The sequence below is a fragment of the Phocoena sinus genome, chromosome 4, assembly GCF_008692025.1.
Source record: "Phocoena sinus isolate mPhoSin1 chromosome 4, mPhoSin1.pri, whole genome shotgun sequence".
Lineage (NCBI taxonomy): Eukaryota > Metazoa > Chordata > Mammalia > Artiodactyla > Phocoenidae > Phocoena > Phocoena sinus.
The window spans coordinates 134,406,793-134,421,976 of NC_045766.1; the positions used below are offsets into that span (position 1 = coordinate 134,406,793).

At 41.6% G+C, this 15,184-nt stretch overlaps 1 protein-coding gene across 5 annotated transcripts in view; it reads right to left on the reverse strand.

The window, feature by feature from the left end:
- Window positions 1-12,384: 12,384 nt before the first annotated feature.
- The window catches only part of GART (phosphoribosylglycinamide formyltransferase, phosphoribosylglycinamide synthetase, phosphoribosylaminoimidazole synthetase), a 28,763-nt gene continuing 25,963 nt past the window's right edge, over window positions 12,385-15,184 (reverse strand). For all 5 annotated transcript variants that reach the window (XR_004349741.1, XM_032631035.1, XM_032631036.1 and 2 more), the window contains 2 exons: window positions 14,312-14,427; window positions 12,385-14,214 (listed from right to left, as the gene is read on the reverse strand). Coding sequence is in view for 4 of the 5 variants with exons in the window: in XM_032631035.1 (XP_032486926.1) it covers window positions 14,023-14,214; window positions 14,312-14,427 (308 nt within the window). In the remaining variant the exon portion in view is untranslated. The remainder of the gene's footprint in view (window positions 14,215-14,311; window positions 14,428-15,184) is intronic.

Here is a 15,184-nt window from a genome sequence, read left to right on the forward strand (position 1 = left end):
TGAATGTTCTTGGGCAAGTGACTTAACTCCTCTGTGCCTCAGTTTCCTCATTTATAAAAAGGGAGTGATGATGGTATCCACCTGGTAATATTGCTGTATGGATTCAAAGAGCTAATGCTGTAAAGGATGTGGTGAGCACTGTGTCAGGGTTTGTTTTGAATTCAGTGTTTCAGTAGTCAGAATCAGGAACTTGGAGGCTCTTTCCTTCTTTTGGGCTAATCTGAATTCGAGCAGAGTAGTGTTTGATGACTGTCTTCAGATTTGAACTGGGAGGGCCTAGAGCAGAGTTCTCACCCTATAGTGTTCAAAAGAGTGACTTGAGGAGCTTCTTAATAATTCCAGATGCTGCCTCTAGAGGTTCTAACTCTGTGGTGCTGCAGAGAGCCAGAATCTGTATCTTTAATGCATTTTCAGATGATACTGATGCAGGGGTTCCATTGACCACATCTGAGGCAAACTGAGTAGACCCTGAGATCTGCAGTGCACAGGACAGCCCCTACAATAAAGAACTATCCGGCCCAAAATGTCAATAATGCTGAGGATTGGGGATTCTGCTGTGGACCATTTTTTCTCTCTTTTCTCTTTTTCCTGTATTTCCCCCTAGATCTATTATGATGTGCTAGAGTTGGTAATCAAGGAATAATGTTGGAACTAGAGGGGACCTTCGAAATCATGTAGTCTTACTCATCTGAGAGAGAAAAATGACATGCCCAAGGCCATACAGTTAGTGGCAGAGTCTACTGCAAGATGTTTTCCTATGACCCTCCCCATCCAGAGGACAAACATGCTGAAGTGCTGCAGAAGGAAAAGAAGTGCTAGAGTATTTGCATGTTGGCTTGGCACATAGCTTTCTAAATTAGCAATCTCAACTCTAGGAGAAATTGTTTCAAAATGTAGTTAGTAGTACCAGACTGTTGTTAAGTCATTCATTAGATTTTCTTTTCTAATTTATTTGTTTTATTTATTTATTTTTGGTTCCATTGGGCCTTTGTTGCTATGTGTGGGCTTTCTCTAGTCGCCGTGAGCGGGGGCTACTCTTCATTTGCCGTGCGTGGGCTTCTCATTGCGGTGGGTTTCTCTTCTTGTGGAGCACGGGCTCAAGGCGCGCGAGCTTCAGTAGTTGTGGCACGCAGGCTCAGTAGTTGTGGCACGTGGGCTCAGTAGTTGTGGCTTGTGGGCTCTAGAGCTCAGGCTCAGTAGTTGTGGCACGTGGGCTTAGTTGCTCCACAGCATGTGGGATCTTCCTGGACCAGGGCTCGAACCCGTGTCCCCTGCATTGGCAGGCAGATTCTTAACCACTGCGCCGCCGGGGAAGCCCCATTTATTAGATATTTAAACATATTCTTTGTGTCCAAATCATCAGCTGACAAAAGTGTTAAGAATAAGAAATAATTTCTCAGCAAGCCTTTATTGCTGCCTCCTACAGCTCTGGGGCAGGTTTGGGTACTTCTCTTCATATTATAAGATGTCAATGAAAAATGGACGTTTTGCCAAAGATTAGAGGACACAGAGGGGAGGGTTCCATTCAAAGCCACCAAGCAAAACTTCCTAAAAGTTGCCTGTAGGCATCCTGTTCTCCTGCCTTACACCTCTCATCTCCTTCCTTCTCCCTGCCTTGCCTCTGAAATGCGCTCCAAGTTTCAAAACTTCATGTAGAAAATAGAATCACTGAAGTTTGCCATCCACCCAGCCTCTCAAGGACCATTTATTATCCTCAACTGGGTGCCTTGTAAAGGTGGGAGATGGGATGATGGTGTCTGTCTCATTTCCAATGCCGAGTAGTTTCTCAAAGGATTCATACCACAAAACATTTCTCTTCTCTTCTCTAGGTACAGGAGTAAAATTCTGCTAGTAAGAAAAATCAGATTTTTTTATCCAAACCATTAACGTGACAAAAATACATAAAACAAAGTAACAATGACAGAATGTTCTTAATCAATAAATTCTCCATTTAAAAGGCCGTGATCAGCATAAAAACAATTCACACAAACTTTAGGATCTTGATTACATCTGAAAATTTCAGGAAGAGGGTCCAAGAGTTTCATTTGAACCACTAATTATAAGAGCAAAAAAAGGCGGGGGGAATCAAATAACTACAGGAGATTGAAGAAATAAATTATGAGGCATCCTATCCTCTACAGCCTGTAAAAAGATTGACATGGATCTCTAGGCAAAGCCATGGAAAGATGGCCATTGTATTTTGTGAATAAATAAATATTGCTAAATTATGTTTGAAAGGGATGAACCGCTTTTCACTACCAGCATATTGGTGATTGCCTGTTACTCTACACACCCTTGATAATGCATTGAGTTAGTAATCTCTCTCTTATTTTAAAAAATATTTATTATTTATTTATTTTGGTTGCACTGGGTCTTAGTTGTAGCAGGTGGGCTCCTTAGTTGTGGCATGCGAACTCTTAGTTGTGGCATGTACGTGGGATCTAGTTCCCTGGCCAGGGATCAAACCCTGGGCCCCTGCATTGGGAGTGCAGAGTCTTAACCACCGCACACCAGGGAAGTCCAGGTAATCTCTTTTTAATTTTTGCTAGTCTGACAGACTCATATGCACATATCTGTGTGTTCACGCACGCTTGCATGCCCACACATGCGTAAAATCTCTTTATTCTAATTGCTAATGAGAAATGAGTAAAATCTGTTTACCATCCAAATTCTTTTTTCCTCAAAGGCTCTCCAGAGATTTATTTATTTATTATTATTATTATTTTTAACATCTTTATTGGAGTATAATTGCTTTATAATGGTGTGTTAGTTTCTGCTTTATAACAAAGTGAATCAGCTATACATATACATATATCCCCATATCTCCTCCCTCTTGCATCTCCCTCTAGGTGGTCCCAAAGCACCCAGCTGATCTCCCTGTGCTATGTGGCTCCTTCCCACTAGCTATCTGTTTTACATTTGGTAGTGTATATATGTCCATGCCACTCTCTCACTTCGTCCCAGCTTACCCTTCCCCCTCCCCGTGTCCTCAAGTCCATTCTCCACGTCTCTGTCTTTATTCCTGTCCTGCCTCTAGGTTCTTCAGAACCTTTTTTTTTTTAGATTCCATATATGTGTGTTAGCATACGGTATTTTTTTTTTTTTTTTGTGGTACTCGGGCCTCTCACTGTTGTGGCCTCTCCCGTTGCGGAGCACAGGCTCCGGACGCGCAGGCTCAGCGGCCATGGCTCACGGGCCCAGCCGCTCCGCGGCATGGGGGATCCTCCTGGACCAGGGCACGAACCCGTGTCCCCTGCATCGGCAGGCGGACTCTCAACCACTGAGCCACCAGGGAAGCCCCTATTTTTAGTTTTTTAAGGAACCTCCATACTGTTCTCCATAGTGGCTTTATCCATTTACATTCCCACCAACAGTGCAAGAGGGTTTCCTTTTCTCCACACCCTCTCCAGCATTTATTGTTTGTGGATTTTTTGATGATGGCCATTCTGACTGGTGTGAGGTGATACCTCATTGTGGTTTTGATTTGCATTTCTCTAATGATTAGTGACCATCCAAATTCTTGAAGGATCAGTTTGTCTACTCTTCTAGTGCACAAAGCTGATGGGATAAAATTAGTTACTTTGATTTGTTTTGAAACTTTCTCTGCCCTGGCAGTAAAGGCCTATTTGAAGGGTGCTAAGAAAAGAAAAATAGAAGAGGAGAAAACATTTCCTAAATGTTCCTCATTCTCTGAGGTCAGTATTATCCTGACACCAAAGCCAGACAAAGACATTACAAGAAAAGAAAACTACAGACTAATATGCTTTATGAATATAGATGAAAAAATTTCAACAAAATACTGGCAAGTCAAATCCAGCAGCATATTAAAAGATTATACACCATGACCAAGAGAGACATTTTAGGAAAGCAAGGATGGTTTAGTATATGAAAATCAATTAATCTACCATATTGATAGAATGAAAGGAAAAAAAACACATGATCATCTCAATTGATGCAGAAAAAGCATTTAACACTATCTAACTCTCATTCATAATAAAAACACCCAACAAACAAGGACTAGGAAGGAACTTCCTCAATCTAGTAAAGGGTATCTACTAAAATCCACTTAAAAGGAAAGATTGAAAACTTGTTCCCCTAGCAACAAGACAGGATGTCAGCTCTCACCACTTATATTTAGCACTTTCTTTTTTTTTTTGCGGTACGCGGGCCTCCTCACTGTTGTGGCATCTCCCGTTGCGGAGCACAGGCTCCGGACGCGCAGGCTCAGCGGCCATGGCTCACGGGCCCAGCCGCTCTGCAGCATGTGGGATCTTCCCGGACCGGGGCACGAACCCGTGTCCCCTGCATCGGCAGGCGGACTCTCAACCACTGCACCACCAGGGAAGCCCTCTATTTAGCATTTTGCTTTAAGTTTTAACCAGGTAAATTAGACAAGAAAAAGAAATAAAAGACATATTTTATTTGGGAAAAAAGTGGGAAAGAAAGAAGTAGAACTGCATTTCCAATGACATTATCTTCTATATAGGAAATCCTAAAGGGTTGATAAAGACACTCCAAGACTTAATAAATGAGCTCAGCGAAGTTGCAGGATACGAGGTCAAAATACAAACATAAGTTGTATTTCTATAAACTAGCACTGAAAAAGCTGAAAAAGAAATTAACAATTCCATTTAAAATAGCATCAAAATGAAAAAAGAAAACAATTAGGAATAAACGTTACCAGGGAGGTATAAGACACTAAAAATTATAAAATAATACACTACTGAATGTAAAATAGATAGCTATTGGGGAAGCAGCCGCATAGCACAGGGAGATCAGTTCAGTGCAGTGCTTTGTGACCACCTCGAGGTGTGGGATAGGGAGGGTGGGAGGGAGACACAAGAGGGAGGGGATATGGGGTTATATGTATACGTATAGCTGATTCAGTTTGTTATACAGCAGCAACTAACACAACAATGTAAAGCAATTATACTCCAATAAAGATGTTAAAAAATATATAAAATATTGCTGGAAGAAATGAAAGAAGACCCAAGTAAGTGGAAAGACATCCTGTGTTCATTGATTGGAAGACTTAATATTGTTAAGATGGCAATAGTCTCCAAATTAATCTACAGGTTAAAATAAATTCCTTTCAAAATCTCAGTCGGCCTTTCTGAAAAAAGTTGACAAGCTGATCATGAATTTATATGGCAATGCAAGGAACACAGAATATAAAAAATACTCTCGAAAAAGAAGAACAGGGGACTTCCCTGGTGGTCCAGTGGGTAAGACTCCATGCTCCCAATGCAGGGGGCCTGGAATCTATCCCTGGTCAGGGAACGAGATCCCACATGTATGCAGCAACTAAGAGTTTGAATGCCACAACTAAAGATCCTGCACGCCGCAACTAAGACCAGGCACAGCCTAAATAAATAAATAAATATTTTTTAAAAAAAGAAAAAAAAGAACAAAGTTAGAGAAGTCACACTTCCTGATTTCAAAACTCACTACAAAGCTACAGTAATCAAGACTTTGTGGTACTGGCATAAGGATAGACATATAGATAAATGGAATAAAATTGAGAGTCCAGAAAGAAACTCATACATTTATGGTCAAGTGATTTTTGACAAGGATGCCAAGACAATTAAATGGGGGAAAGAATAGATTTTTCAATAAATGTTGCTGGGACAACTGCATATCCACTTGCAAATGAATGAAGTCAAACCCTTGCTTCACATTATATACAAAAATGAACTTGGGATGGATCAAATGTAAGAGCTGAAACCATAAAACTTTTAGAAGGAAACATAGGTGTAAACCTTTGTGACCTTGCATTTGACAATGATTTCTTAGATATGATACCGAAAGCAAAAGTAACAAAAGAAAAAAATAGAAAAATTGGACTTCATCAAAATTAAAAATATTTGTGCTTCAAAGAATACCACTGAGAAACTGAAAACACAAGCCACATAATATGAGAAAAAATTTTCAAATCATGTATCTGATAAGGGTCTGGTATCCAGAATATATAAAGAACTCTTACAACTCATTAATAAAAAGACATTTAACTCAATTTTGAAATGAGCAAAGAATTTGAATAGACATTTTACCAAAGAAGACATACAAATGGCCACTAAAACATTAAAAGATGCTTAGTCATTAGGGAAATGTAAATCAAAACCACAGTGGGATACCCCTTCATACCCCTGGAATGGCTATAATCAAAATGATAGACAATAGCAAGTGTTGGTGAGGATGTGGAAAAATCAGAACCCTTATATATTGATGATGGGAATGTAAAATGGAACAGCCCCTTTAGAAAACAGTTTGCAGTTTCTTGAAAGGTTAAACATGGAGTTACCAATGATTCAGCAATTCTACTCCTACCTATTTAATACCCAAGAGTACTGGAAACATGCTTCCACACAAAAACTTGTACATGAGTATTCACAGCCACATTATTCATGATAGCCCCAAAGTAGAAACAACCCACATGTTCATCAACTGATGAATGGATAAACAAAATGTGATATATCCATACAGTGGAATATTATTCAGTCATAAAAATGTATGTGGTACCAATACGTATTACAACATGCATGGACCTTACAAACATTATGCTAAGTGGAAGAAGCAAAACACTAAGGTGAGTGAATGCTAACAGATAGGGGTTTCTTTTTGGAGTGATGTGAATGTTCTGGAATTAGATAGTAGTGATGGTTGTACAACTTTGTTCATACTCTAAAAATCACCGAATTGTACACTTTAAAAGTATAGTGTGTGAATTATATCTCAGTGAAAAATCAGAAGTGTTACTTTTTTTGTGTTAAGAAATTAGAGTATATTTGGTATTTTATATAGTTTAATATTTAGAAACTCACACCTAATAGAATTCTGGGACAGTCTTAAACTATAATTGAAAATGTGTAATTGAGTAATTTAGACTTTGATTTAAAATTGAAATCTTCCTAAGTTTATATACATTATTAGCATATCTAAGAGAATTTTAGCCATCAACTTATTTTGTAAGTTTAATGTATCATAGTAATACTCAGGCTTTTTATTTTCTTAAGTCAGATAATAGAAGTATTTGGAAAGGAAAACAAATATAGAAAACTTAAAATTCAGCCTCAAATGTTTTCTATTTGTTAATGGAATCAACTATTTTTAAAAATATTTATTTATTTATTTATTTGTATCAGGTCTCAGTTGTGGCTCACAGGCTCCTTGGTTGCACCATGTGAACTCTTAGTTGCGGCATGCATGTGGGATCTAGTTCCTTAACCGGGGATTGAACCCAGGCCTCCTGCATTGGGAGTGCAGAGTCTTAACCACTGCACCATCAGGGAAGTCCCTGGAATCAACTGTTAACTAAAGTTCCCTTAACAATGAGAGTTAACGTTTGTTAAACTTATAAATAAGATAATAAGATATGTAAGCTGAATTTCAATACTGTAACTTTAATAAATTATTAGTTTTAAAAAGCAAAATATGCCTGAAAAATCTCCCCTTTCTTTTCTGCCCCCCTCCTTTGCTGGGGCGACAGAACAGAGTTACTTGTGTCCTCATAGAGATTAGTCTATAACATAAGCATGCTTGTTTACTCCCACCTTTTAATTCTCTCCCTTCTTCAGAATGACCACTATGAATAGCCAACCCTGGACGGTTGTTGGGCTGGTCCTTCGCTTTGAGTGGCTGGAAGATGGCACTGCAGTGACAGCTGTCAGGCCCAGTAGGCCATCTGTGAACTTGCACCTCGGATTTGGAGATAATAGTTGTTAGGGGCTGAATTGTGTCCCCCCCCCCCACAATTAATATGTTGAAATCCCAACCCCTAGTATCTCAGAATGTGACAAATAGGAAATTGGGCCTTCAAAGAAGTGATGAAGTTAAAATGAGGCCATTAGGGTGGGCCCTAATCCAGTCTGACTGGTGTCCTACAAGGAGGAAGAAATCTGGACATAGAAAGTAAAACAGGAGGGAAGGGGGCAGGGCACAACCTTTAAAAGAATGATATAGCCATAGGACATGACAAAAACTGGTTAGAACTAACCAGATCCAAGATGGCGGAAGATTTGACTTCCAGTGGACCTTGAGCCTCTTCATACACTCATTGTAATACATTAGCGTAAGGTAAGTGTCACACCCACCAGTGCCACAGACAGTTCTGAGGCCAACCATCAAAGACCAGAAAGTGGGCTGTGGCCCAATTCCTGGAAATCTCTGCCCCTTCCCCAAAATAGTTGGAATAATCCTCCCACTCATTAGCCTATGAAATTACCCAGCCCATAAAAACTAACCATGCAGGCTCTAGAGCGCAGGCTCAGTAGTTGTGGCGCACGGGCTTAGTTGTTCCGCAGCATGTGGGATCTTCCTGGATCAGCGCTCGAACCCATGTCCCTTGAATAAGCAGGCAGATTCTTATCCACTATGCCACTGGGGAAGTCCCAAACCTGTCACCAAATTGATCTTGGACTTCCAGCCTCCAGAGCTGTCACAAAATAATATCCGTTGTTTAAGACACCCAGTCTGTGGTATTTTGTTATAGCAGTCCTAGCAAACTAATACAACAGTTCTCTTTGAGCTCATGCATTCTTTCAGTGGACTTCAGGAATTTGTATTATCCAAGCTGTTTCCTCTCAGATGGAAAACTCTGAAAGCAAGTTGAAGTTTTAGCTCTCTCCTTTCCCTCTTGCAGACATGCCCTGTCCTACAGGTCTCACCCTGGGGCTGCTGCTGCCTCCTCCCCTTTGAACTTTATTCTTTCCTTATTTTGCACACCTAGCACTTATCCTGAATCTTACAGGATGCTGTAAACAGCCTCAGGGCACCAAACGGTGGCACAGTTGAAAAGGCTGATTTGCTGTGAGAATAAGATTATTCTCTTATTTGTAGAGAATAAGAAATAAATTATTTACAAAACTGGAGGTTTTCCAGTGCTTGGCTTTCAGCACAACCTAATAGCTTTGTCAGCTGACTTTTTTTTTTTTTTCCATGTGGGATCTTAGTTCCCCAACCAGGGATCGAACCCATGCCCCCTGCATTGGGAGCATAGAGTCTTAACACTGGACCACCAGGGAAGTCCCTTAGCTGAATATTTAATTAAACATCATTTTTAAATGATAGATCTTGTTTCATTTTGGTTTTGCTTGTAACAGAAGCAGTCAAGGAATTGAGTGATACTGCTACACAAAACTTTTGTTTTTTTGGCTGCGTTGGGTCTCGTTGCTGCACGCGGGCTTTTCTCTAGTTGCTGCGAGCGGGGCTTCTCTTCACTGAGGTGCGCGGGCTTCTCATTGCGGTGGCTTCTCTTGTTGCAGAGCCGGCCCTAGAGCACGTGGGCTTCAGTAGTTGCAGTGCATGGGCTCAGTAGTTGTGGCGCACGGGCTTAGCTGCTCCGTGGTGTGTGGGATTTTCCCGGACCAGGGATGGAACCCGTGTCCCCTGCATTGGCAGGCAGATTCTTAACCACTGCACCACCAGGGAAGTCCCCCAAACTCTTTTTTCCTATAAATTTTTGGAGGTTAGTGGTGCAGAAAAATTTTAAATGCAATTTGACTTTCATTGTCCACAAATATTTCAATTCATGAAACTTAAAAAAATGAAATCGATTTGGAATATTAAAATTTTCATGCAGTGCTTTATTGCAATGCTCAGAATACAGATGGGGCTCGGGAGTTAGCATTTTTAGTAAGTTTACCCAGGGAACTACCAGGTTAACAGATGGAGGCTTTGAGGATTAGGATTGCTATGCTGATGGATAGTCTTTAGTATGGTTTGGAAACCAGGGCGGGGGGTGGGGTGGGGTGACTGTGGGGCTCCCGGGCATGGAGGCCTCTTTGTGCCCCCCTTTCCTTGTAGACCAGACTCCAGCCTCCATGACCTTCCCTGAGTTCCAAAGGGCAGATTCGTACAGTTGCTCATCAAGGGAGGAGCAGCCAAGAAACCAACTGAGGTGAGATTAAAGGGACCAGAGAAGCTCATCCAGATTAAGAGACCCACGCCTGAGACCCTGCTCACACCCTCATCTAACCCCACCCTTGGAGTATTGTCATAAAACTCCTCATCATATCCTCCTGGGTTGGGACACATTTTTCGAGACAGCGGCCCGTTCCGTCCCCCTTTGCCTGGCAAGGCAATAAAGCTATCCTTTGCTATTTCACCCAAAACTCTCTCCGAGATCCGATTTGACAGCGGTGCACAGAGGCCGAGCTTTTGGCATGTTTCCGTGACAAAGTGTGCAAGTCCTGTCTGTATTCATTTAAGTGACTTCATGCTGAACGTGAAGTATTTTGTTTGTTTGTTCTGTTTTTTTGCGGTACGCGGGCCTCTCACTGTTGTGGCCTCTCCCGTTGCGGAGCACAGGCTCCGGACGCGCAGGCTCAGCGGCCATGGCTCACGGGCCCAGCCGCTCCGCGGCATGTGGGATCTTCACGGACCGGGGCACGAACCCGCATCCCCTGCATCGGCAGGCGGACTCTCAACCACTGCGCCACCAGGGAAGCCCCAAACGTGAAGTATTTGAAATGTAAGCTTGATGCATTTTATAACATAAGATTACATGTAATCTTGATGTATTTCAAAAACTATGAATTAATCTTTCTACGGTAACAGAGGAGTTGTATCTCTTTTATGGGGAACAGTTTTATTGAATATAATTCATATGCCACAGAATTCACCCATTTAAAGAGTACAGTTCAGGGCTTCCTTCCCTGGTGGCGCAGTGGTTGAGAGTCCGCCTGCCGATGCAGGGGATGCGGGTTCGTGCCCCGGTCCGGGAAGATCCCACATGCCGCGGAGCGGCTGGGCCCGTGAGCCATGGCCGCTGAGCCTGCGCGTCCGGAGCCTGTGCTCCGCAACGGGAGAGGCCACAACAGTGAGAGGCCCGCGTACCGCAAAAAAATAAATTAAAAAAAATAAAGAGTACAATTCAATGGCTTAGGTGTGTTCACGGGGTGGTGCAACTATCACACCATCGATTTTATTATATTCTCGTACCCCCAAAAAAACATTGCATCCTTTAGTCATCATCTCCAAATACCTCTATCCCCACAGCCCTGGGCAAGTATTAATCCCCTTGGTGTGTCAGGATTTGCTTATTCTGGACATGCCATATAAATGGACTCCTACACGTGCAGTCATGTGACTGGCTTCTTTCACTTAGAATAACGTTGTAAGGTTGGTCCATGTTGTAGGGTGTATCAGTATCTCTTTCCTTTTCACGGTAGAGTAATATTTCATTGCATGGATAGTCTACATTTTATTTTTCAATTCATTAGCTGGCAGACATTTGGATTATTTCTACTTATGGCCTTGTGTTGTGGTTAATGTAAGCTTTACATGGCTTGAGAAGGAATGGCTATAAGACTGTCTAAAAGAGAATAGTGATGGAAGAGGTAAAATTTATGTACTAGATAATTGGTAAAAAGCAGTTCAGGGAGATAAAGAAGCCAGGAGGAACTGTCAGCAGAACGTGAACTTAAAAAGAAAAAACAAACAACTGGAATTTTATTAATCTTCCTGAACTACTTGCAGCTGCATCTATCAGGTGACCTGTGGAGCTGGACCTTTGTCAAATGGGGGCTGCTGAGCACGGGAATCCCTCGTTGTCTGGGGCATCCACCATTGTGTGAGAGGCAGTTTTTCTCGTGACAGCCCAAAGACCATTTTCCTGTTTTCTTTGACCCCCGGCCATGAGAGCAGGGTGAGAGACCTAGACTTGACCAATCAGATAATCCTGCCTGGGCAAGTGACCCAGAGATAGAGGCATTCTGAGTGCACTTCGATTGTGGGAGCAGCTACAAATTGAATGCTCACTGAAGTAGGGCCGAAGGAGCTGATGTGGCCATGGCAGCAATGTCCTTGCCAGTCTCTTCCTGGGCGTGATTTTGGCCGTGGTTCTGGCTGCTTAGCATGGGAGAATAGCCAAGAAAATTCTGAAAATAAGTAATGAGGAGGGACTAGCTGTACCAGTCGTTAAACTTTATTATAATTAAATACCATATTGTACTTCATTTATTTATTTATTTTTGGCCGTGCCACGTGGCTCGTGGGATCTTAGTTCCCCAATCAGGGACTGAACCTGGGTCCTCAGCAGTGAAAGTGCCGAGTTCTAACTACAGGACTGCCAGGGAATTCCCTGTACTTGAGTTATTTTTAAAGTTTATGTGCAGTAGTTAAAAATGGTAAAAAATTTAAGAAGGAACATTTAGAGACTAAAATCTCTTCGAAATTATTATAACATTCCTCTTTAGAGCATTTGGCTTACTCATCATTTTAGCACTCACATTTGAATCCTTTTTGATTGTTGTGTGTAGCCAGCAGAACTGATTAACAGTTGAACCCTCTTTCCCCTATCCACCCCGTATCTTTCTACCTGAACACGATGTAGGGGCTCATTTGTTTTACTCCTGTTTACACAAACAGAAACAGAGACATCTATAATAAAAGACAAATATCCACATTTATTACATTAATAAAAGACTAACATCTTTGCATTGCCTTTTTCATAACTTAAATGACCTTTTGAGTATCATTATAAACCAACAGCTGCTCACACACTCAACATGCACAAATAATATTGTTTATCACGAACTAGACAGTAGGACACCCTTTCAGCTGACTCCTCTGTCCTTTCAGTATCATCCCTGCTACTTTCAACCTTTTTTTTTTTGGTTTCTGTCAACCACATATTTCAGACACACTTTGATTCTTCCTATCTGAAGATATTGAATCAGCTACCTTCCATGGTGTCCAGGTTCCTTTTAGTGGATATTAGTGTCTAAATAAGGGCTGGAAAATTGTATTCCTAAAGTCATAAACTCTTACTGATTTTTCTAATTTACCCTGGTACCAGCTTCTACTTTTATTACAGTATATGATTTTATCAACCAGTAACATTTTCCTTTATATCTTCTAACTTTCTAAAAACTTCATAGGCTAGTTTGGCATATACATAATAGGTGCTTATTACGTTGAGTGAGCTCTCTAGAAAAAAGTGAGTCAATTGTTTTTGCAGCAAAGACACCTATGTAAAATGATGTACCTGGACATCATTTGATGGCAGTTGCTGACTACAGTCAAGGAGAGGTAGGGTAATGTTGGCCAGCTGCCTGGGGAAACTGACTTGCACCAGAGGCAGTGATGAGGGTCTCTTGGCAAAGGTGCCTGTCCTTTTTTCTGGCACTCTGCTTCTCTTGACCCTCTTTCCTGTATTAAGGCGAGAGTTTACTCTCTTCTGTATATAACTACTGTAAGAGTCCTGTGCCATTAAGTTTTGAGTTTAAACTCCAAGGGAGGACTTGAACAGGGCTTCAAGGTACCCTTCCAGTAAGGTGCCCCCCTGTTGGGCAGGCAGAGCTCTCAGGCCACCCTGAAGGTGGCTCAGCAGTCTAAGGCTGGCTGGCTGCCTATGGGCCAGGTGGCCATTCCCTGTTTGCTCAGCGATGACAGAAATGTGGTCCTATGTGTAGGGTCATGCACGTGTGGCCCAGTATGTCAACCTAGACCTCCCAGTTCCAGAACTGCATATCCACATTGGAAATGACTGGCTAGAGTGGGAAATCATGCAGTCCCATTATACTCTTTACTAGTCTGAGTAGATTGCCTTCCATCCTCCCAAACTGTGAAGCTAAAATCTGGGTGTTACAAAAATTGTCAATTATTATAGGAATGTGTAATGATATTTCAAAGTACAAAGAACACTATCCCTCAGAAATGGGAACTACCTCAAAATTTTATGACACCAACTTAGGATCAGAATAATTAGAGAAGTCTGAATTCAAATCAGTACAGATATACAACATGGGGAAGAGATATTAACTTATTAGACTTACTAGCTCTTCGAAAACGAATATATAAGAAAGATTAAGTTTTGGTATCTTATTTGGCTGAAAGTAAAAGGAATTCTGAATGCCTGTTTTGATGATGAACAAAAAGGCCCCAAACAGGTAAAACCTGAAAGACCACTGGAAGCAATACATATATGTCTTAGCTGTCTTTCAGGCTGAGTCCACGATGAAAGTCACCCTGCAAGCAGCTAGAATTCTTTCAAAGCGGGCTCCATTCTTGGATTAGGATGCTTCATTCCTCTTTGACCCAACAGATCTTGCCATTTTCTCCAAGCCGTACAGTTCCACTGGCCACCAGCTGGAGGGCTGAGGGAAATATTTTATGTTCTGCTAATTTTACTCTTTCAGATAGAGTTTCAACAGTGTCACCCCTCTTCACCGGAACAGCTTCTTGTAAAATAATTTGTCCAGCATCTACATCTTCCTGGAAAAGAAAAGTGAGAAAGTTTTGAACATTACTTCTGCCAAGTACAATTTACATTAAATACTAATAAGATTTTGGTAGAAAGAGACATACTCACAGCTACAAAGTGCACGGTGCACCCAGTGACGGTGACCCCGGCATCCAGGACTTGTTCATGGGCATTTGAACCCTTAAACGAAGGGAGCAAGGATGGGTGGATGTTGAGCATTTTCCCTGGAAATTAATTAAAACATAGTGGTCAGAATTTAAAAACCCTATGTATTCTGTCAAAGGAACATACACTTTCCTGTCTAGAATCAGGAGTCAATAGGAGCAAGGTTTTTCTAGGATGGGTGTCTTCTTTGTCAAAGACAGAAATGAGGAAAAGTGAAATACACGTTCTCATCCAAGGAGGCCCTGGGAGCAGCAGGTTTCTGCCTTGCACAGCTGAAGACACACCAAGGGGCTTCTGAGCAGGCGCCTGCACTGACTCAAAGCTGGATGGGAGGGGTTCTAATCTGGATCATAGGGCTCTTGAAGAAAATTCAGCTTGTCCCTGGCACATAATATTAGAAAGACAGGAGGTTCCTGCGTAGTGTCTATATGCTTGATTTCTAACCATGAAGTGGCATGTTCACATGTGACTAATCCACAGATGCCGGATTAGTCAGTCTGTGTGCCTTATGTCACCAAAAGCATTGCCTGTGGTATATTACACCACAAGTGCTCTAACTATATTCACTTAAGAAAACAAACTCTCCGAAGAGGAAATACATTTATTGACCAAATATGTGCACAAAAAAGCACCACAGGAAGCAGTCAAAACTTCTGTGGGAAAGGCATTAACAGCAGACACTATGTTATCTGGCAACAATGCCTTCCTTTCCATCTTCTGGCAATGGTTCACAGTTCCTCAGAAGAGGAACTCTATTTTGGGATACAGAGAGTCACCTTCCCTTGCTTCTAAACAAGTAAAAAAAAGTCTCTTCCC